A 21,943-nucleotide genomic window follows, 5' to 3' on the forward strand; every position below is an offset into this window, starting at 1 on the left:
CCACTACATGGAAAGGCGAAATGAGTAGGACATCTTGGCATTAAAAGTCCATTTTTATACATTGATACGCATATAGGCTACTGAAAAACTAAATAGGACAGGACCCAGCCAGGGAGGGAGAGAGGCCCAGATTCAGGACAAGGCAGGGGTGACCCTGTAGATGCCAGTATGAAAGTAGGCCTGCAGGAGTATAGGCCTCAGCCAGGACACAGAGAGGGAGACGTGGAGGAGACAGAGACAATGAGGGAGGAAAGAGAAACAAACCCAGAATGAGGTAGAAAGATGGAGAGAAAGTGGAATGGTTAAATGGAATAGAACGATGAACTAGAACGAGTTCATGAACAAAGTAAACTCTGGTTCTGAAGGTTGGATTGGCTCAGGCGACCAAAGTCCTCATTTCGATTGGCTGTTTCGTAAAACAATTGACACCAAGTTGCAGGTGTGTTGTCAGTTGTAGAGATGAGTTCTTATAACTCACTCTCTTTCTCTCTTTCCAGGTTCCAGTGATAACCCGTCTGCTGTATCATTAGTCCTTCTCTCTATCCCTCCATCCCTTCGTAAGGGAGAACTCTGGAGTCACCCCTCCTCATCCCTCAGAGTGAAGAAAAAGGGAGTCAGCTTTTTCTGAGATGGTCCCTGGTTAAAGCCCTGACCCCTGACCCCAACTGGTTTGCTGATGACGTCTGTGTCTAAGGGCTGTTGAAAGAAGAAGGGAGGGCCAGCGCTTGGTGACTGGCTGGTATAAAAAAGCAGAAACATTCGCTAGAGACTACGGAGAGAGAAGAGGACCAAACCACGCTGTCAGAATGTCTACCACCGCCACCATGGGAGAGATGGCTAACAGTGCTGTTGAGTTCTACCCTAAAGGCCGGAGCCGAGGAGGAGGAGGAGGTGGAGGAGGAGGAGGAGGAGGAGGTGGAGGGGGGAAGGAAGAGGGTAACCATGCTGCAGAGGGAGATTTTGGGGTGACGGTGGAGGAGCTCAGGGATCTGATGGAGCTCCGGGGAGGGGAGGCCATCCAGAAGATACAGGAGGCGTACGGAGACTCAGAGGGCCTGGCCACTAGGCTGCTCACCAACACTATTGACGGTAAGGTGGTCTGTCTGGGTGCATGCTGTCATCACCTAGATTGTTAGTCTTGCCTAGTGAGGAAATCCAGGAAATGGTCCCAGGGTCTAGAAAAAGCGCCACTGCGTTTGTGTGTGTGTTGTTTGGCCTGTGGGATTGATCTCATGCCAGCTAACAGGATCAGATTATCAACACTGAACAACATTACTGTAGCAAAACACCATGACACACACACACACACACACACACACACACACACACTGTCAGTCAATTTCATTGATTTTAGTATTTTAGGCTGAGGCCTATTCTACCTGTCGAATCAGGTCCAATTACAAGCATATTTGTCCGGAGGCCAACAGTCCATCTCTGAATAGTAGTACAGCCGCCTGTGGAATAGTCTGTGGAATATTAGGTAAATAGTCATTGAGGAATTCAGTGAGGTAGTCAGTGAGGTAGTCAATAGGGTAGTCAGTGAGGTAGTCAGTGGGGTAGTCAGTCGGGTAGTCAGTGAGGTAGTCAGTCGGGTAGTCAGTGAGGTAGTCAGTCGGGTAGTCAGTGAGGTAGTCAGTGAGGTAGTCAGTGAGGTAGTCAGCAAGGTAGTCAGTGGGGTAGTCAGTGGTAAGTGAGGTAGTCAGCAAGGTAGTCAGTGAGGTAGTCAGTGAGGTAGTCAGTGAGGTAGTCAGTCGGGTAGTCAGTGGGGTAGTCAGTGGTAAGTGAGGTAGTAGGTAAAGTAGTCAGTGAGGTAGTCAGTCGGGTAGTCAGTGAGGTAGTCAATGGGATAGTCAGTGAGGTAGTCAGTAAGGTAGTCAGACATCTGTCACCAATTGGATAGAAACCTAGCTAGAGTTGATAAAATAGTTAGTGAAATAGTCAGCGAGATAACCAGTGAAATAGCCTTTTAGATTGTTTGGTAGAGGTAAACTTCAACAGATTGTTTTGACCAAACTTTTACCGCCTGGCCAACAGTTAGAAGAGTTGATATGCAGCACTAACACCTCTTTACCACAGCATCCAGGAACAGGAACCATCGGAACTGGAATACCATTACATGATTACACACAGACTCAATACTGCAGTATGACACCATTACAGAGATCTAAGAGACAGGGGGGAGGGAAGAAAAAGACAGGAGAGAGGAAGGAAGTAAAGGGAGGGAGGGAGAGAGATACTGGGAGAGGGAGGAGAGAGAGAGAGGGAGGGAGGGAGATACTGGGAGAGGGAGGAGAGAGAGAGAGAGAGAGAGAGAGGAGTGCTAGAACAGCTTGCCGCATTGTCAATGACATATCAAGGGGAGATTGAGCGAGAAAGGGAGAGACAGAAAGGGGGAGTGCAGTGGAGGGAGGAAGGTAAAAAGAGGGTGAGGCAGTGGAGGGGTGAAGGAAGGTAGAAAGAGGGTGAGGCAGTGGAGGGAGGAAGGTAGAAAGAGGGTGACGCAGTGGAGGGAGGAAGGAAGGTAGATAGAGGGTGAGGCAGTGGAGGGAGAGAGGAAGGTAGAAAGAGGGTGAGGCAGTGGAAGGAGGAAGGTAGAAAGAGGGTGAGGCAGTGGAGGGAGGAAGGTAGAAAGAGGGTGAGGCAGTGGAGGGAGGAAGGTCGAAAGAGGGTGAGGCAGTGGAGGGAGGAAGGTAGAAAGAGGGTGAGGCAGTGGAGGGAGGAAGGTAGAAAGAGGGTGAGGCAGTGGAGGGAGGGAGGTAGAAAGAGGGTAAGGCAGTGGAGGGAGGAAGGTAGAAAGAGGGTGAGGCAGTGGAGGGAGGAAGGTAGAAAGAGGGTGAGGCAGTGGAAGGAGGAAGGTAGAAAGAGGGTGAGGCAGTGGAGGGAGGAAGGTAGAAAGAGGGTGAGGCAGTGGAGGGAGGAAGGTCGAAAGAGGGTGAGGCAGTGGAGGGAGGAAGGTAGAAAGAGGGTGAGGCAGTGGAGGGAGGAAGGTAGAAAGAGGGTGAGGCAGTGGAGGGAGGGAGGTAGAAAGAGGGTAAGGCAGTGGAGGGAGGAAGGTAGAAAGAGGGTGAGGCAGTGGAGGGAGGGAGGTAGAAAGAGGGTGAGGCAGTGGAGGGTGGAAGGTAGAAAGAGGGTGAGGCAGTGGAGGGAGGGAGGAAGGTAGAAAGAGGGTGAGGCAGTGGAGGGTGGAAGGTAGAAAGAGGGTGAGGCAGTGGAGGGAGGAAGGTAGAAAGAGGGTGAGGCAGTGGAGGGGGGAAGGTAGAAAGAGGGTGAGGCAGTGGAGGGAGGGAGGGAGGAAGGTAGAAAGAGGGTGAGGCAGTGGAGGGAGGGAGGGAGGAAGGTAGAAAGAGGGTGAGGCAGTGGAGGGAGGGAGGGAGGAAGGTAGAAAGAGGGTGAGGCAGTGGAGGGAGGGAGGATGGTAGAAAGAGGGTGACACAGTGGAGGGTGGAAGGTAGAAAGAGGGTGAGGCAGTGGAGGGAGGAAGGAAGGTAGAAAGAGGGTGAGGCAGTGGAGGGAGGAAGGTAGAAAGAGGGTGAGGCAGTGGAGGGAGGGAGGGAGGAAGGTAGAAAGAGGGTGAGGGAGGGAGGAAGGTAGAAAGAGGGTGAGGCAGTGGAGGGAGGAAGGTAGAAAGAGGGTGAGGCAGTGGAGGGAGGAAGGAAGGTAGAAAGAGGGTGTGTGAGGAAGATAATATTTGACCTTAGTGATTTTGGTAGTTTTCATCTTACATCCAGAGATGGGATATGGTAAAAGATACGTACAGTGCATTCATAAAGTATTCAGACCCCTTGACTTTTTCCACATTTTGTTACATTACAGCCTTATTCTAAAATTGATTAAATAGTTTTTTTCCCTCAGTCTACACACAATACCCTATAATGACAAAGAAAAAACTGTTTTTTAGAAATTTTTACGAATGTGTTAAAAATGAAAAAATGAAATAGTACATTTACATAAATATTCAGACCCTTTACTCAGAACTTTGTTGAAGCACCTTTGGCAGCGATTACAGCCTCGAGTCTTCTAGGGTATGACGTTACAAGCTTGGCACACCTGTATTTAGGGAGTTTCTCCCATTCTTCTCTTCAGATCCTCTCAAGCTCTGTCAGGTTGGATGGGGAGCATCACTGCACAGTTATTTTAAGGTCTCTCCAGAGATCGGGATGAAGTCCAGGCTCTGGCTGGGCCACTCAAGGACATTCAGAGACTTGTCCCGAAGCCACTCCTGCGTTATCTTGGCTGTGTGCTTAGGGTCATTGTTCTGTTGGAAGGTGAACCTTCGCCCCAGTCTGAAGTCCTGAGTGCTCTGGAGCAGGTTTTCATCAAGGATCTCTCTGTACTTTGCTCCGTTCATCTTTGTCCCGATCCTGACTAGTCTCCCAGTCCTCGCTGCTGAAAAACATCACAGCATGATGCTGCCACCACCATGCTTCACCGTAGGGATGGTTCCAGGTTAACTCCAGACATGACGTTTGGCATTCAGGCCAAAGAGTTCAATCTTGGTTTCATCAAACCAGAAAATCTTGTTTCTCATGGTCTGAGAGTCCTTTAGGTGCCTTTTGGCAAACTCCAAGCGAGATGTCATGTGCCTTTTACTGAGGAATGGCTTCCGTCTGGTCACTCTACCATAAAGGCCTGATTGGTGGAGTTCTGCAGAGATGGTTGTCCTTCTGGAAGGTTCTCCCATCTCCACAGAGGAACTCTGGAGCTCTGTCAGAGTGACCATTGGGTTCTTGGTCACCTCCCTGACCAAGGCCCTTCTCCCCGATTGCTCAGTTTGGCCAGGCGGCCAGCTCTAGGAAGAGTCTTGGTGGTTTCAAACTTCTTCCATTTAAGAATGATGGAGGCCACTGTGTTCTTGGGCACCTTCAATGCTGTAGAACGTTTTTGGTACCCTTCCCCAGATCTGTGCCTCAACACAATCCTGTCTCGGAGCTCTACGGATAATTCCTTCGACCTCATGGCTTGGTTTTTGCTCTGACATGTACCGTCAGCTGTGGGATCTTATATAGACAGGGGTGTGCCTTTCCAAATCATGTCCAATCAATTGAATTTACCACAGATGGACTCCAATCAAGTTGCAGAAACATCTCAACGATGATCAATGTAAACAGGATGCACCTGAGCTCAATTTCGAGTCTCATTGCAAAGGGTCTGAATACTTATGCAAATAAGGTATTTCAGATTGATATTTTTAATACATTTGCAAAAATGTCTAAAGACCTGTTTTGACTTTGTCATTATGGGCTATTGTGTGTAGACTGATGAGGAAAAATATGAATTTAATCAATTTTAGAATAAGTCTGTAACTTAACTAAATGTGGAAAAAGGGAAGGGGTCTGAATACTTTCCTAATGCACTGGATGTTACATGTTGAAATACGTATTTTAATTACTTCTGAGTATTTTGTATGTTGCATTACACTGGGCTGAACTACCCTCCAATGTATTTTGTAACAAGATACTTTCGAAAGCTGTAATTTCTAGTTTAAAAATACAAAAATACATTTCTATACCATTCCTTTATAGCGGTTCACAATTTTGTGGCCCCCTTTCACCCTACATTGGTATCAGAAGTCTGATGGCACTATGGTGTGATAAGAGTGTCTGCTAAATGAACTCAATGTTAATGTATATATAAAAATTAACAATTGCAAAGCATGCTGGGTATTACTCTAATGAGCTCCGCCTGAAACAAGGTCAATGACAATACCCAGTGTGCTTTGCAGTTGGTCATTTTCACATACACATTTACATTTTGGTCATTTAGCAGACACTCTTATCCAGAGTGACAGTGCATTCAACTAAGGTAGATAAACAACAACGTATCATAGTCATGGGACCCTTTAGTTTATGGATTCACAAAGATCAAGAGGCGGACATGTTTTTCTTCTTCTTCCCAAAAACCAATGATTTTGAAAACGCAATCATGGATGTGAAATAGCTTTGCTTTTCTGTTTTTTTTGTTTTGTAGATGCATAAAAAAAAGTTTGAATCTTTTGAGTTTTAGTTTATTTGGAAGCCGATGATTAATAAAGAACCATTTATTTAAAATATTCCATCACACCATGTTCACTATATTCACTATGTTCACCATTGCTTTGTAATTTGTTTATATATTAAATTCCTCTGTCTGTTCTCCTCTACCCCTGTCCTGTCTGTTCTCCTCTACCCCTGTCCTTTCTGTTCTCCTCTACCCCTGTCCTGTCTGTTCTCCTCTACCCCTGTCTTTTCTGTTCTCCTCTACCCCTGTCCTGTCTGTTCTCCTCTACCCCTGTCCTGTCTGTTCTCCTCTACCCCTGTCTTTTCTGTTCTCCTCTACCCCTGTCCTTTCTGTTCTCCTCTACCCCTGTCCTGTCTGTTCTCCTCTACCCCTGTCCTGTCTGTTCTCCTCTACCCCTGTCCTGTCTGTTCTCCTCTACCCCTGTCCTTTCTGTTCTCCTCTGCCCCTGTCCTGTCTGTTCTCCTCTACCCCTGTCCTTTCTGTTCTCTTTGCCCCTGTCCTGTCTGTTCTCCTCTACCCCTGTCCGTTCTGTTCTCCTCTACCCCTGTCCTTTCTGTTCTCTTTGCCCCTGTCCTGTCTGTTCTCCTCTGTCCCTGTCCGTTTTGTTCTCCTCTTCCTCTGTCCTTTCTGTTCTCCTCTGCCCCTGTCCTGTCTGTTCTCCTCTACCCCTGTCCTGTCTGTTCTCCTCTACCCCTGTCCTGTCTGTTCTCCTCTACCCCTGTCCTGTCTGTTCTCCTCTACCCCTGTCCTGTCTGTTCTCCTTGCCCCTGTCCTGTCTGTTCTCCTCTACCCCTGTCCTGTCTGTTCTCCTCTGCCCCTGTCCTGTCTGTTCTCCTCTACCCCTGTCCTGTCTGTTCTCCTCTACCCCTGTCCTGTCTGTTCTCCTCTACCCCTGTCCGTTCTGTTCTCCTCTACCCCTGTCCTGTCTGTTCTCCTCTGCCCCTGTCCTTTCTGTTCTCCTCTACCCCTGTCCTGTCTGTTCTCCTCTACCCCTGTCCTGTCTGTTCTCCTCTACCCCTGTCCTGTCTGTTCTCCTCTACCCCTGTCCTGTCTGTTCTCCTCTACCCCTGTCCTGTCTGTTCTCCTCTACCCCTGTCCTGTCTGTTCTCCTCTACCCCTGTCCTGTCTGTTCTCCTCTACCCCTGTCCTGTCTGTTCTCCTCTACCCCTGTCCTGTCTGTTCTCCTCTACCCCTGTCCTTTCTGTTCTCCTCTACCCCTGTCCTGTCTGTTCTCCTCTACCCCTGTCCTTTCTGTTCTCCTTTGCCCCTGTCCGTTCTGTTCTCTTTGCCCCTGTCCTGTCTGTTCTCCTCTACCCCTGTCCTTTCTGTTCTCTTTGCCCCTGTCCTGTCTGTTCTCCTCTACCCCTGTCCGTTCTGTTCTCCTCTACCCCTGTCCTTTCTGTTCTCTTTGCCCCTGTCCTGTCTGTTCTCCTCTGTCCCTGTCCTTTCTGTTCTCCTCTGCCCCTGTCCTGTCTGTTCTCCTCTACCCCTGTCCTGTCTGTTCTCCTCTACCCCTGTCCTGTCTGTTCTCCTCTACCCCTGTCCTGTCTGTTCTCCTCTACCCCTGTCCTGTCTGTTCTCCTTGCCCCTGTCCTGTCTGTTCTCCTCTACCCCTGTCCTGTCTGTTCTCCTCTGCCCCTGTCCTGTCTGTTCTCCTCTACCCCTGTCCTGTCTGTTCTCCTCTACCCCTGTCCTGTCTGTTCTCCTCTACCCCTGTCCGTTCTGTTCTCCTCTACCCCTGTCCTGTCTGTTCTCCTCTGCCCCTGTCCTTTCTGTTCTCCTCTACCCCTGTCCTGTCTGTTCTCCTCTACCCCTGTCCTGTCTGTTCTCCTCTACCCCTGTCCTGTCTGTTCTCCTCTACCCCTGTCCTGTCTGTTCTCCTCTACCCCTGTCCTGTCTGTTCTCCTCTACCCCTGTCCTGTCTGTTCTCCTCTGCCCCTGTCCTGTCTGTTCTCCTCTACCCCTGTCCTGTCTGTTCTCCTCTACCCCTGTCCTGTCTGTTCTCCTCTACCCCTGTCCTTTCTGTTCTCCTCTACCCCTGTCCTGTCTGTTCTCCTCTACCCCTGTCCTTTCTGTTCTCCTTTGCCCCTGTCCGTTCTGTTCTCTTTGCCCCTGTCCTGTCTGTTCTCCTCTACCCCTGTCCTTTCTGTTCTCTTTGTCCCTGTCCTGTCTGTTCTCCTCTACCCCTGTCCTGTCTGTTCTCCTCTACCCCTGTCCTGTCTGTTCTCCTCTACCCCTGTCCGTTCTGTTCTCCTCTACCCCTGTCCTGTCTGTTCTCCTCTACCCCTGTCCGTTCTGTTCTCTTTGCCCCTGTCCGTTCTGTTCTCCTCTACCCCTGTCCTGTCTGTTCTCCTCTACCCCTGTCCGTTCTGTTCTCCTCTACCCCTGTCCTGTCTGTTCTCCTCTACCCCTGTCCGTTCTGTTCTCTTTGCCCCTGTCCTGTCTGTTCTCCTCTACCCCTGTCCTGTCTGTTCTCCTCTACCCCTGTCCTTTCTGTTCTCCTCTACCTCTGTCCTGTCTGTTCTCCTCTACCCCTGTCCTTTCTGTTCTCCTCTGCCCCTGTCCTTTCTGTTCTCCTCTACCCCTGTCCTGTCTGTTCTCCTCTGCCCCTGTCCTGTCTGTTCTCCTCTACCCCTGTCCTGTCTGTTCTCCTCTGCCCCTGTCCTGTCTGTTCTCCTCTACCCCTGTCCTGTCTGTTCTCCTCTACCCCTGTCCATTCTGTTCTCCTTGCCCCTGTCCTGTCTGTTCTCCTCTGCCCCTGTCCTTTCTGTTCTCCTCTACCCCTGTCCTTTCTGTTCTCCTTGCCCCTGTCCTGTCTGTTCTCCTCTACCCCTGTCCTGTCTGTTCTCCTTGCCCCTGTCCTTTCTGTTCTCCTCTACCCCTGTCCTGTCTGTTCTCCTCTGCCCCTGTCCTGTCTGTTCTCCTCTACCCCTGTCCTTTCTGTTCTCCTCTACCCCTGTCCTTTCTGTTCTCCTCTACCCCTGTCCTGTCTGTTCTCCTTGCCCCTGTCCTGTCTGTTCTCCTCTACCCCTGTCCTGTCTGTTCTCCTCTACCCCTGTCCTTTCTGTTCTCCTCTACCCCTGTCCTGTCTGTTCTCCTCTACCCCTGTCCTGTCTGTTCTCTTTGCCCCTGTCCTGTCTGTTCTCCTCTGCCCCTGTCCTGTCTGTTCTCCTCTACCCCTGTCCTGTCTGTTCTCCTCTACCCCTGTCCTGTCTGTTCTCTTTGCCCCTGTCCTGTCTGTTCTCCTTGACCCTGTCCTTTCTGTTCTCCTCTACCCCTGTCCTGTCTGTTCTCCTCTACCCCTGTCCTGTCTGTTCTCCTCTACCCCTGTCCTGTCTGTTCTCCTCTACCCCACATGTCGAACTCATTCCACAATGGGCTGAGTTTCCGCGGGTTTTCGCTCCACCCTTGTACTTGGTTGATGAATTAAGGTCACTGATTAGTAAGGAACTTAATTGAAAGGAAAAACCAAAAACCCGCAGACACTCGGCCCTCCATGGAATGAGTTTGACACCCCTGCTCTACCCCCTTTGTCATTCCCACTTGCTCCTCTCCTCTGAATGGTATCGAAAGCTATGTTTGTTCAGGGTGGGATGTTGGGATTAGTTAATACCCATTTCCTGTGCAGCATTTTGGGGTATTTTGCTTAGCCATTTTCCATCACCCCCTATCCTTTAAATGAAATGTCTGTTCTCCTTCCCCCTGTCCTTTAAACACTGTCAATGTTCATCTCTCTGGTTCTCATTCCCCCACTTCCATATTCTGTCTCCCATTTTGCTCAGTAGTTTCTCTCTGGGTTCTACTAGTAGTCAGTTCTCACCCCACTTTGCTGTTTCCTGTTTTTCTCTTCTTTTTTCTCTTTTATATTTAAAGGTGATGTGTAACAACTTGCCAGTCAGCATTAATGGTCATTTCCTGCGCTGGGTTCCTTCTCACCTTTTAGTATTTAGCTCACACAGTGAGGGGAAAAAAGTATTTGATCCCCTGCTAATTTTGTACGTTTGCCCACTGACAAAGAAATGATCAGTCTATAATTTTAATGGTAGGTTTATTTGAACAGTGAGAGACAGAATAACAACAAAAAAATCCAGAAAAACGCATGTCAAAAATTTTATGAATTGATTTGCATTTTAATGAGGGAAATAAGTATTTGACCCCTCTGCAAAACATGACTTAGTACTTGGTGGCAAAACCCTTGTTGGCAATCACAGAGGTCAGACGTTTCTTGTAGTTGGCCACCAGGTTTGCACACATCTCAGGAGGGATTTTGTCCCACTCCTCTTTGCAGATCTTCTCCAAGTCATTAAGGTTTCGAGGCTGACGTTTGGCAACTCGAACCTTCAGCTCCCTCCACAGATCTTCTATGGGATTAAGGTCTGGAGACTGGCTAGGCCACTCCAGGACCTTAATGTGCTTCTTCTTGAGCCACTCCTTTGTTGCCTTGGCCGTGTGTTTTGGGTCATTGTCAAGCTGGAATACCCATCCACAACCCATTTTCAATGCCCTGGCTGAGGGAAGGAGGTTCTCACCCAAGATTTGACGGTACATGGCCCCGTTCATCGTCCCTTTAATGCAGTGAAGTTGTCCTGTCCCCTTAGCAGAAAAACACCCCCAAAGCATAATGTTTCCACCTCCATGTTTGACGGTGGGGATGGTGTTCTTGGGGTCATAGGCAGGATTCCTCCTCCTCCAAACACGGCGAGTTGAGTTGATGCCAAAGAGCTCCATTTTGGTCTCATCTGACCACAACACTTTCAGCCAGTTCTCCTCTGAATCATTCAGATGTTCATTGGCAAACTTCAGACGGGCATGTATATGTGCTTTCTTGAGCAGGGGGACCTTGCGGGCGCTGCAGGATTTCAGTCCTTCACGGCATAGTGTGTTACCAATTGTTTTCTTGGTGACTATGGTCCCAGCTGCCTTGAGATCACTGACAAGATCCTCCCGTGTAGTTCTGGGCTGATTCCTCACCGTTCTCATGATCATTGCAACTCCACGAGGTGAGATCTTGCATGGAGCCCCAGGCCGAGGGAGATTGACAGTTCTTTTGTGTTTCTTCCATTTGCGAATAATCGCACCAACTGTTGTCACCTTAATAATATAATAATAATAATATGCCATTTAGCAGACGCTTTTATCCAAAGCGACTTAGTCATTTGTGCATTTTTGTGTATGGGTGGTCCCAGGGATCGAACCCACTACCTTGGCGTTACAAGCGCCGTGCTCCATTCCAGCCTTGTGTAGGTCTACAATCTTGTCCCTGACATCCTTGGAGAGCACTTTGGTCTTGGCCATGGTGGAGAGTTTGGAATCTGATTGATTGATTGCTTCTGTGGACAGGTGTCTTTTATACAGGTAACAAGCTGAGATTAGGAGCACTCCCTTTAAGAGTGTGCTCCTAATTTTAGCTCGTTACCTGTATAAAAGACACCTGGGAGCCAGAAATCTTTCTGATTGAGAGGGGGTCAAATACTTATTTCCCTCATTAAAATGCAAATCAATTTATAACATTTTTGACATGTGTTTTTCTGGATTTTTTTTTTGTTATTCTGTCTCTCACTGTTCAAATAAACCTACCATTCAAATTATAGACTGATCACGTCTTTGTCAGTGGGCAAACGTACAAAATCAGCAGGGGATTAAATATTTTTTTCCCTCACTGTATCGGCTTCCAGTGCGCTCTCCTCTCCACTAGGTGGCGCATTTCATACATCTGACTCACCATTGCGTCATCTCACTGAAGACGGGGCTTCAGGAGTACTGTACTATTCCAATGCGCCCCCATGCAGTGCTGGGTGCATTCATGGTGCATGGGCGGCAGTATGTTTTTTAAAGAGCACATAGCTCAAGGTTTTTGGCTTTGCAGTTTATAAAGAAAATTGATCATATTGTGAGACCAAGGAGTGTTGGTTTTAATTACAGTACAGTACTCCTGAGTGGCGCAGTGGTCTAAGGCTGTGCCACTAGAGATCCTGGTTCAAATCCAGGCTCTGTCGCAGCCGGCCGCGACCGGGAGACCAATGGGGCGGCGCACAATTGGCCCAGCGTCGTCCAGGGTAGGGGAGGGAATGGCCGGCAGGGATGTAGCTCAGTTGATAGAGCATGGCGTTTGCAACGCCAGGGTTTTGGGTTCGATTCCCACGGGTGGCCAGTATAAAAAAATATGTATTCACTAACTGTAAGTCGCTCTGGATAAGAGTGTCTGCTAAATGACTAAAATGTAAATGTAAATGTAATTACGTTATGATCCATTGACCAGAGGAAGTCTTATTTGCTGTTAGATAAAGATATTGAATGCTTGATATACAATATATTACATGGAAAGGTAATACGCTTGTTTTTAAAAGAGCTGTAATATTAGAGAAGAAACATTTTGGGTTGGAAAACTTTTTTTATTTTTTTTTGCTAACGGGGCAGGAGTTTCAATGTTGGAATTGTCGTCAATGGCTTTCAGGCCAATATTAAATGACTTGTTTTATGACAAGGCTTTAAGATAATGATTCAGAGCTGTAATGTAGACCGTCTGAAATGTTTATAAAATATGCATTTTGGAGGCAAGCTTTGCTTACATGCTTCAGACAGTACAGTAGAGCAATTAAAAGATAGAACAATGCATCAACTTTAAGATCAATTGTTTTGGGGATCATTGCAGGTCTTAATATTACTGTCCTGAATGATACCAATTTCACCCGACCCTACTCTGTTCGTAGGGTGGGTAAACGTTCTGCTTGCAATGTTGGTCAGATCATTAATTTGGTAAAATCATTACTGTTATTGAGACATCACCACCAACAATCTACTGTAACTATCTACATCAATCTTATTTCTTTTGACCTATTTTATTTTAAGAACTAGGGCAATATAGATATTGTAATAATGTAAAATGTTTTTATTTTCTTTCAACCAATCAGGGACGTTTTTTCCTTCATGCGCTGTCGCTGGGTAGAATACAAGGCCACGTTCAGTTTCCAAACGTTGTCGAACGTTGCAGATAGAAATGCCATGAATAGAGCTGATGTGAGGTCTTATTCTATAGTATGAAAAATGTTTGCACTCACTAACTGTAAGTGGCTCTGGATAAGAGCGTCTGCTAAATGACGAAAATGTAAAATGTAAAAATGTCAATAGCAAGGAAGAAGTTTCTGTAACCTTTACTGAAAATGTTGTTGCTTTTCAGCTACTTGCCTATTTATTTTAGCATTTTAAAATACAAAATAAATGTATTTTAATGAAATACAATACTTTGCAAAAGTATCTTATATTTTATTTTGATACATTGGTCTTTAGGGTATTTAGGTGTTAACGCCCATCCCTACATCGATCCAATCCCTTCAGATCTTCAGACGAGTGACTGGTCCATCTGGGTTTGGGTCACATTTGAGTGACTGAGTGACTGAGTATTAGCCCACTGAGCTAAAGTCTAGTTATTGTGTAAAAAAACATGATTGTGTGTGTGTGTGTGTGTGTGTGTGTGTGTTTGAGTTACAGTGGGGGAAAAATAGTATTTAGTCAGCCACCAATTGTGCAAGTTCTCCCACTTACAAAGATGAGAGAGGCCTGTAATTTTCATCATAGGTACACGTCAACTATGACAGACAAAATGAGGAAAACAAATCCAGAAAATCACATTGTAGGATTTTTTATGAATTTATTTGCAAATTATGGTGGAAAATAAGTATTTGGTCACCTACAAACAAGCAATATTTCTGGCTCTCACAGACCTGTAACTTCTTCTTTAAGAGGCTCCTCTGTCCTCCACTCGTTACCTGTATTAATGGCACCTGTTTGAACTTGTTGTCAGTATAAAAGACACCTGTCCACAACCTCAAACAGTCACACTCCAAACTCCACTATGGCCAAGACCAAAGAACTGTCAAAGGACACCAGAAACAAAATTGTAGACCTGCACCAGGCTGGGAAGACTGAATCTGCACTAGGTAAGCAGCTTGGTTTGGAGCAATTATTAGGAAATGGAAGACATACAAGACCACTGATAATCTCCCTCAATCTGGGGCTCCACGCAAGATCTCACCCCGTGGGGTCAAAATGATCACAAGAACGGTGAGCAAAAATCCCAGAACCACACGGGGGGACCTAGTGAATGACCTGCAGAGAGCTGGGACCAAAGTAACAAAGCCTACCATCAGTAACACACTACGCCGCCAGGGACTCAAATCCTGCAGTGCCAGACGTGTCCCCCTGCTTAAGCCAGTACATGTCCAGGCCCGTCTGAAGTTTGCTAGAGTGCATTTGGATGATCCAGAAGAGGATTGGGAGAATGTCATATGGTCAGATGAAACCAAAATATAACTTTTTGGTAAAAACTCAACTCGTCGTGTTTGGAGGACAAAGAATGCTGAGTTGCATCCAAAGAACACCATACCTACTGTGAAGCATGGGGGTGGAAACATCATGCTTTGGGGCTGTTTTTCTGCAAAGGGACCAGGACGACTGATCCGTGTAAAGGAAAGAATGAATGGGGCCATGTATCGTGAGATTTTGAGTGAAAACCTCCTTCCATCAGCAAGGGCATTGAAGATGAAACGTGGCTGGGTCTTTCAGCATGACAATGATCCCAAACACACCGCCCGGGCAATGAAGGAGTGGCTTCGTAAGAAGCATTTCAAGGTTCTGGAGTGGCCTAGCCAGTCTCCAGATCTCAACCCCATAGAAAATCTTTGGAGGGAGTTGAAAGTCTGTGTTGCCCAGCGACAGCCCCAAAACATCACTGCTCTAGAGGAGATCTGCATGGAGGAATGGGCCAAAATACCAGCAACAGTGTGTGGAAACCTTGTGAAGACTTACAGAAAACGTTTGACCTGTGTCATTGCCAACAAAGGGTATATAACAAAGTATTGAGAAACTTTTGTTATTGACCAAATACTTATTTTCCACCATAATTTGCAAATAAATTCATTAAAAATCCTACAATGTGATTTTCTGGAGAAAAAAAATCTCAATTTGTCTGTCATAGTTGACGTGTACCTATGATGAAAATTACAGGCCTCTCTCATCTTTTTAAGTGGGAGAACTTGCACAATTGGTGGCTGACTAAATACTTTTTTTCCCCCATTGTACATATGTGTGTGTTTACATTTACATGTGTACGTGTGTGTTGCAGGTCTGTCAGGTGATCAGGCGGACCTGGATCGTCGTAGCAAGTCATTTGGTCAGAACTTCATCCCTCCTAAACAGCCCAAGACCTTCCTGGAGCTGGTCTGGGAAGCTCTTCAAGTATGTTGATATGAATAAGTGTACTGAACGCAGGTGCTTCCACACAGGTTGAGTTCATTAAGCATTTAACATCCCATCATGCTTAGGATCATGCTGAGCAGGCCACTAGGGCTATGCCCCCATTGGACAATAATGTCCCCATCCACAGGGCATGAGAGTGGTCACTGAATTGTTAGATGAGCACGAAAACGATGTTAAAGGTGCAATATGCAGAAAGACCTCCTACATTTCCTGGTTGCTAAAATTCTAATAGTTTGCCTAATTTCCGTTTATGTGACAAAACAAGAGGTCATAGTGTAGAGAATCATTGGACCACCTAAATCACTGTGAAATATACTTTCCATAACCAAAAATATTTGGTTAACAAAACAGAAAGTAAAAGACAGGAAAAACTAAACTTAAGAAAGGGAAGCATAGAAATAACGCACATAGAACAGATCTACCGCTTCTTAGACTTGCTTTCAATGAGAATGACAGATAGATAACTCACATTTCTATGTGAATTTGGTCGGGACGCCCAAAAAGTTACATATTGCAGCTTTAAACCATATGCCATGGCCATCTCAGTCACCAGATCTCAACCCAATTGAACACTTATGAGAGATTCTGGAGCGGCGCCTGAGACAGCGTTTTCCACCACCATTAATTAACAAAACAACAAATGATGGAATTTCTCGTGGAAGAATGTTGCCGCATCCCTCCAATAGAGTTCCAGACACTTATATAATCTATGCCGAGGTGCGTTGAAGCTGTTCTGGTGGCTCGTAGTGGCCCAAAAAAACAATTCAAACATTTTATGTTGGTGTTTCCTTTATTTTGGCAGTTACATGTAGATTGGTTTATTGAAATATGGATTGATTCATTGCTTTACAGGACGTCACTCTGATCATCCTGGAGGTGGCGGCCATCATCTCCCTGGGCCTGTCCTTCTACCAACCCCCCGGAGATGACACTGAGGGTACGACCTGGGATGGATGTCTGTCTGTCCGGTGTGTCTGTCTGGATGGTTGACTGGTTGGCTGACAGACAGACAGACAGGCAGGCAGGCAGTTAGACACACTCCCTTCCGTATTTATTTGGAGAGTGAAGCTAAAACGTTTAATTTGGCGATTTACTCCAGCATTTTGGATTTGAGATGAAATGTTTTATATGAGGCGACAGTACAGAATATCACCTTTTATTTGAGGGTATTTTCATGTATCTAGTCCCCCCATTTGAAGGTGTCATCAGTATTTGGACAAATTCACTTATAATGTATTAAAGTATTAATATTTTGTTCCCATATTCCACCCAATGATTACATCAAATTTGTTACTCTACAAACTTGTTGGATGCATTTACAGTTTTGTTTTGGTTATGTTTCGGATGGTGTTGTATCCAATAGAAATGAGCGGTAAATCATGAATTGTGTCATTTTGGAGTCACTTTCAGGGCTCTATTTTCGGCTGGCGCTAAGGAGGCCCAAGTGTCCCATTTTGTCCTGATAAAACTGGCTGCCGTTTTCCACCCTAACGCCAGCGGGAATGTACCTGTCTAACATTAGCTAGCTCGAAACTATTCAGTCATATAATGTCATATGAAAGGCAGATTATTTTTAGAATCTACCTCGCACATAGGCAACGATACAATGGACGACCCTAGTATTTTGTATAGATTTGCGAATGTTCTGCGTTAAGACATGGAACGAGAGAAGAGATGTATGATATCATGCTTCTGACACGATCCTAATTAGAAATATTGTTGTTTTAAAAAACGGATTGATTTTTTTTTCATTTAATTTGATTTAAATCCAAACGTAATAGAAATATTCACCATCCATGGGTTTACGGTGAGAACGTACATGGCTTTAATGCAATGCAATTTCGTCTGCTATTTCTGAAGAAGTGAAAATGTGATCTGTACGATGGTTCCATGATGTTTATAAAACATAACATTTGCGAGCAGTATAACGGTGAGTGGACATACCCCCTTTCTCTTTATATTGGATCTTTATCCAGCTCCTTCGGAAAGTTTGGATGTGCGTAAAACCCTCCATATTCTAAGTTGCCTTGTCTGTATTATACCCCCACGGGGAGCAACTATGGTGCCTGTAACTGTATATAGACATAGCCTATTTAAAACAATTGGTTATTTCGTTTTTATTAGAATTTGGTTAGAATTATACACTGTCTTTTTGGGCCTTATCAATAACCTAGTGAATTTAATGTTGCTTATTGACTACGTTTGGCACGTCCACAGACTGCCAAATGAATTTACAGTAGGCCCAGCCCTTATGCTATAGCCGATGTTTAACAAGGTATTTCCATATTGAAGCAATGCAATTAGAACAATGTGGACTGCAAACATGTTCAAAATATTTAGCAAATATGGTGCAGGCTATTTAATGAACACCCCCAAAACTATAAAGCGACAGCAGCGCAAAGATTTACCATTGTGTTAGGTGTATTAAAATAGAGCCAATATTGTAAATAAGAATAGAATGTGTTTCTAAACACTCCTACTTTAATGTAAATGCTGCCATGGTTACAGATAGTCCTGAATGAATCGTGAATAGTGATGAGAACATAGGAACAGATAACACCCCCCCCCCCCCCCAAGACGTGATAACCTCTCACTATTACCAATAACAGGGGACGTTAGCATTTTGGGGGGATACGATAATAATAATTCACGATGTATTCATGATTATCCGTAACCATGGTAGCATTCACATTAAAGTAGAAGTGTTTAGAAAGATATTCTTATTTACAATAAAAGGGACTCCAAAATGACACACTACTTTATTTACCTTTCATTTCTATTGGGCACAAAATAATCTGAAACAAGACCAAAACAAACAGCAAATGCATCCAACAAGTTTGTCAAATCAAGTCACAAGCTTGATGTAGTCATTGTGTGCTATGCATATGGGACCAAAATACAAAAATGTTGACTACTTTAATACATTATAAGTGAATTTGTCCAAATACTTTGAGAATGTTTGCTACAGCAGGAAATTTGCAATTTTATGTGGATTACAATTAATGGACATTTTTGTAGGGTTTGATACATTTTTCGTAAGGGAAAATCAAGTCTGAAATTTCAAACTTCAGAAGCCTTTTTAAACTTCAAATACACTACAAGTTTTTGATGTACTGCACTGCAGGAACGTTCTCCTACAACAAGATCCTCCATCTGTATGACACCTTCAAATAGGGGGACTAGATGCATAAAGTGCTTTCATTTCTAAATGGTAAACAGATATGTAGGAAAATACCCTCAAATAAAAGGTGACATTCTGTACTCTTGCTTCATATAAAACATTTGATCTCAAATCCAAAATGCTGGAGTAAAGAGCCAAATTAAACATTTTTCAAATAAATACATAGGGGAGGGTTGATAGATAGCTAGCTATATAGATGGATAATGGTGTGTTTCTCCCCAGCGTGTGGTAACGTGTCGGGAGGGGCGGAGGATGAGGGCGAGGCTGAAGCCGGGTGGATTGAGGGCGCCGCCATCTTGCTGTCCGTCGTCTGTGTGGTCCTGGTGACGGCCTTCAATGATTGGTCTAAAGAGAAACAGTTCCGTGGGCTACAGAGCAGGATAGAACAGGAGCAGCGCTTCGCTGTAGTACGGAAAGGAAACGTCATCCAGATACCCGTAGCTGACATGGTGGTGGGGGATATGGCTCAGGTCAAATACGGTAGGTAACCAGGACAATGATCTGAAGGTAGATACTACGGTAGGTAACCAGGACAATGATCTGAAGGTAGATACTACTGTAGGTAACCAGGACAATGATCTGAAGGTAGATACTACGGTAGGTAACCAGGACAATGATCTGAAGGTAGATACTACTGTAGGTAACCAGGACAATGATCTGAAGGTAGATACTACTGTAGGTAACCAGGACAATGATCTGAAGGTAGATACTACTGTAGGTAACCAGGACAATGATCTGAAGGTAGATACTACTGTAGGTAACCAGGACAATGATCTGAAGGTAGATACTACTGTAGGTAACCAGGACAATGATCTGAAGGTAGATACTACTGTAGGTAACCAGGACAATGATCTGAAGGTAGATACTACGGTAGGTAACCAGGACAATGGTCTGAAGGTAGATACTACTGTAGGTAACCAGGACAATGATCTGAAGGTAGATACTACTGTAGGTAACCAGGACAATGATCTGAAGGTAGATACTACGGTAGGTAACCAGGACAATGATCTGAAGGTAGATACTACTGTAGGTAACCAGGACAATGATCTGAAGGTAGATACTACTGTAGGTAACCAGGACAATGATCTGAAGGTAGATACTACTGTAGGTAACCAGGACAATGATCTGAAGGTAGATACTACTGTAGGTAACCAGGACAATGATCTGAAGGTAGATTCTACGGTAGGTAACCAGGACAATGGTCTGAAGGTAGATTCTACGGTAGGTAACCAGGACAATAGTATTATGCTGTATGTATGCTGTATATTGTATCTATAGGAGTATATCTACATGTATAATATTGTATGTTATCTCTAGGGGACCTGTTACCAGCGGATAGTATCCTGATCCAAGGAAATGACCTGAAGATAGATTATATGTTATATATTGATTTCCCTGTTGCAGGACAACATTCCTGCAATGCAGGAAATGTAAAACGTGTAGTGTACTTGAGGTTTAAAAACGCTTTTTGAACTTTGAAATTTCAGACTTCATTTTCCCTTATGAAAAATGTATCAATCCCTACCAAAAATTCAATTTATTTACAATCCACATAATAATTCACATTTCCTGTTGATGCAGGATTATTTTCCTGCTGTAGCAAACTGGCTCAAATTAAGATCCTACATCTGTATCTATATGTATAACAGTATACAGTGCCTTCGGAAAGTATTCAGACCCCTTGACTTTTCCACATTTTGTTACGTTACAGCCTTGTTCTAAAATTGATTAAATAAATAGAAATCCTCAGCAAACTACAGTCGTGGTCAAAAGTTTTGAGAATGACACAAATATTAGTTTTCACAAAGTCTGCTGCCTCAGTTGTTATGATGGCAATTTGCATATACTCCAGAATGTTATGAAGAGTGATCAGATGAATTGCAATTAATTGCAAAGTCCCTCTTTGCCATGAAAATGAACTTAATCCCAAAAAACATTTCCACTGCATTTCAGCCCTGCCACAAAAGGACCAGCTGACATCATGTCAGTGATTCTCTCGTTAACACAGGTGAGACTGTTGACGAGGACAAGGCTGGAGATCACTCTGTCATGCTGATTGAGTTAGAATAACAGACTGGAAGCTTTAAAAGGAGGGTGATGCTTGAAATCATTGTTCTTCCTCTGTTAACCATGGTTACCTGCAAGGAAACACGTGCCGTCATCATTGCTTTGCACAAAAAGGGCTTCACAGGCAAGGATTTTGCTACTAGTAAGATTGCACCTAAATCAACCATTTATCGGATCATCAAGAACTTCAAGGAGAGAGGTTCAATTGTTGTGAAGAAGGCTTCAGGGCACCCAAGAAAGTCCAGCAAGCGCCAGGACCGTCTCTTAAAGTTGATTAGCCTAGCCAGGATTGAGATAAAGATGAACGGAGCAAAGTACAGAGAGATCCTTGATGAAAACCTGCTCCAGAGCACTCAGGACCTCAGACTGGGGCGAAGGTTCACCTTCCAACAGGACAATGACCCTAAGCACACAGCCAAGACAACGCAGGAGTGGCTTCGGGACAAGTCTCTAAATGTCCTTGAGTGACCCAGCCAGAGCCCGGACTTCAACCCGATCGAACATCTCTGGAGAGACCTGAAAATAGCTGTACAGCAACGCTCCCCATCCAACCTGACAGAGCTTGAGAGGATCTGCAGAGAAGAATGGGAGAAACTCCCCAAATACAGGTGTGCCAAGCTTGTAGCATCATACCCAAGAAGACTCGATGCTGTAATCAAGGCTAAAGGTGCTTAAAGTACTGAGTAAAGGGTCTGAATACTTATGAAAACGTGATATTTCCATTTCTTTTATAAATTAGCAAAAATTTATAAAAACCAGTTTTTGGTTTGTCATTGATGAGGGAAAAAAACGATGTGATCAATTTTAGAATAAGGCTGTAACGTAACAAAATGTGGAAAAAGTCAAGGGGTCTGAATACTTTCGGAAGGCACTGTATATTGTATGCTTTCTCTAGGTGACCTGTTGCCAGCGGATGGTATCCTGATCCAGGGAAATGACCTGAAGATAGATGAGAGCTCTCTGACTGGGGAATCGGACCACGTTGGGAAGACCGTGGACAAGGACCCTATGCTTCTCTCTGGTGGGTGTGTCTGTGTGTTTCAACTTTTAATGGCACCAGTCCAGTGAAATACCTTTCTTAGCAGCTCTAACCCCAACAATGCAGTAATCAATAACAATGTAATACTAAAAATAACAAGGTAGAACAAAAACACACAAGTTATAAAAATAAGAAATAAGAAGAACAGGATAAAGTAAGTTCCATATTAACAATGTGCAGGATACTGGATCGATAGAGGTAGATGTATATGGGTAAGGTGACTTGGCATCAGGATATATGATAAACAGAGTAGCAGCAGCTTGTACAGTGGGGAAAAAAAGTATTTAGTCAGCCACCAATTGTGCAAGTTCTCCCACTTAAAAAGATGAGAGAGGCCTGTAATTTTCATCATAGGTACACATCAATTATGACAGACAAATTGAGATTTTTTTTCTCCAGAAAAT

General features: G+C 44.8%; 1 protein-coding gene across 1 annotated transcript in view; it reads left to right on the plus strand.

The window, feature by feature from the left end:
* Positions 1 to 806: 806 nt before the first annotated feature.
* LOC311116357 (plasma membrane calcium-transporting ATPase 3-like) overlaps positions 807 to 21,943 on the plus strand; it is a gene marked incomplete at both ends in the record, with an annotated part of 155,728 nt that continues 134,591 nt past the window's right edge. Inside the window, 5 exons of the mRNA XM_084191446.1 lie at positions 807 to 1,089; positions 15,119 to 15,231; positions 16,105 to 16,189; positions 18,656 to 18,913; positions 21,396 to 21,521. Of these exons, the coding sequence (XP_084047572.1) occupies positions 807 to 1,089; positions 15,119 to 15,231; positions 16,105 to 16,189; positions 18,656 to 18,913; positions 21,396 to 21,521 (865 nt within the window). The remainder of the gene's footprint in view (positions 1,090 to 15,118; positions 15,232 to 16,104; positions 16,190 to 18,655; positions 18,914 to 21,395; positions 21,522 to 21,943) is intronic.

Source organism: Coregonus lavaretus, assembly GCF_964263955.1.
Source record: "Coregonus lavaretus genome assembly, contig: HAP1_SCAFFOLD_491, whole genome shotgun sequence".
In the NCBI taxonomy this organism is placed as follows: domain Eukaryota; kingdom Metazoa; phylum Chordata; class Actinopteri; order Salmoniformes; family Salmonidae; genus Coregonus; species Coregonus lavaretus.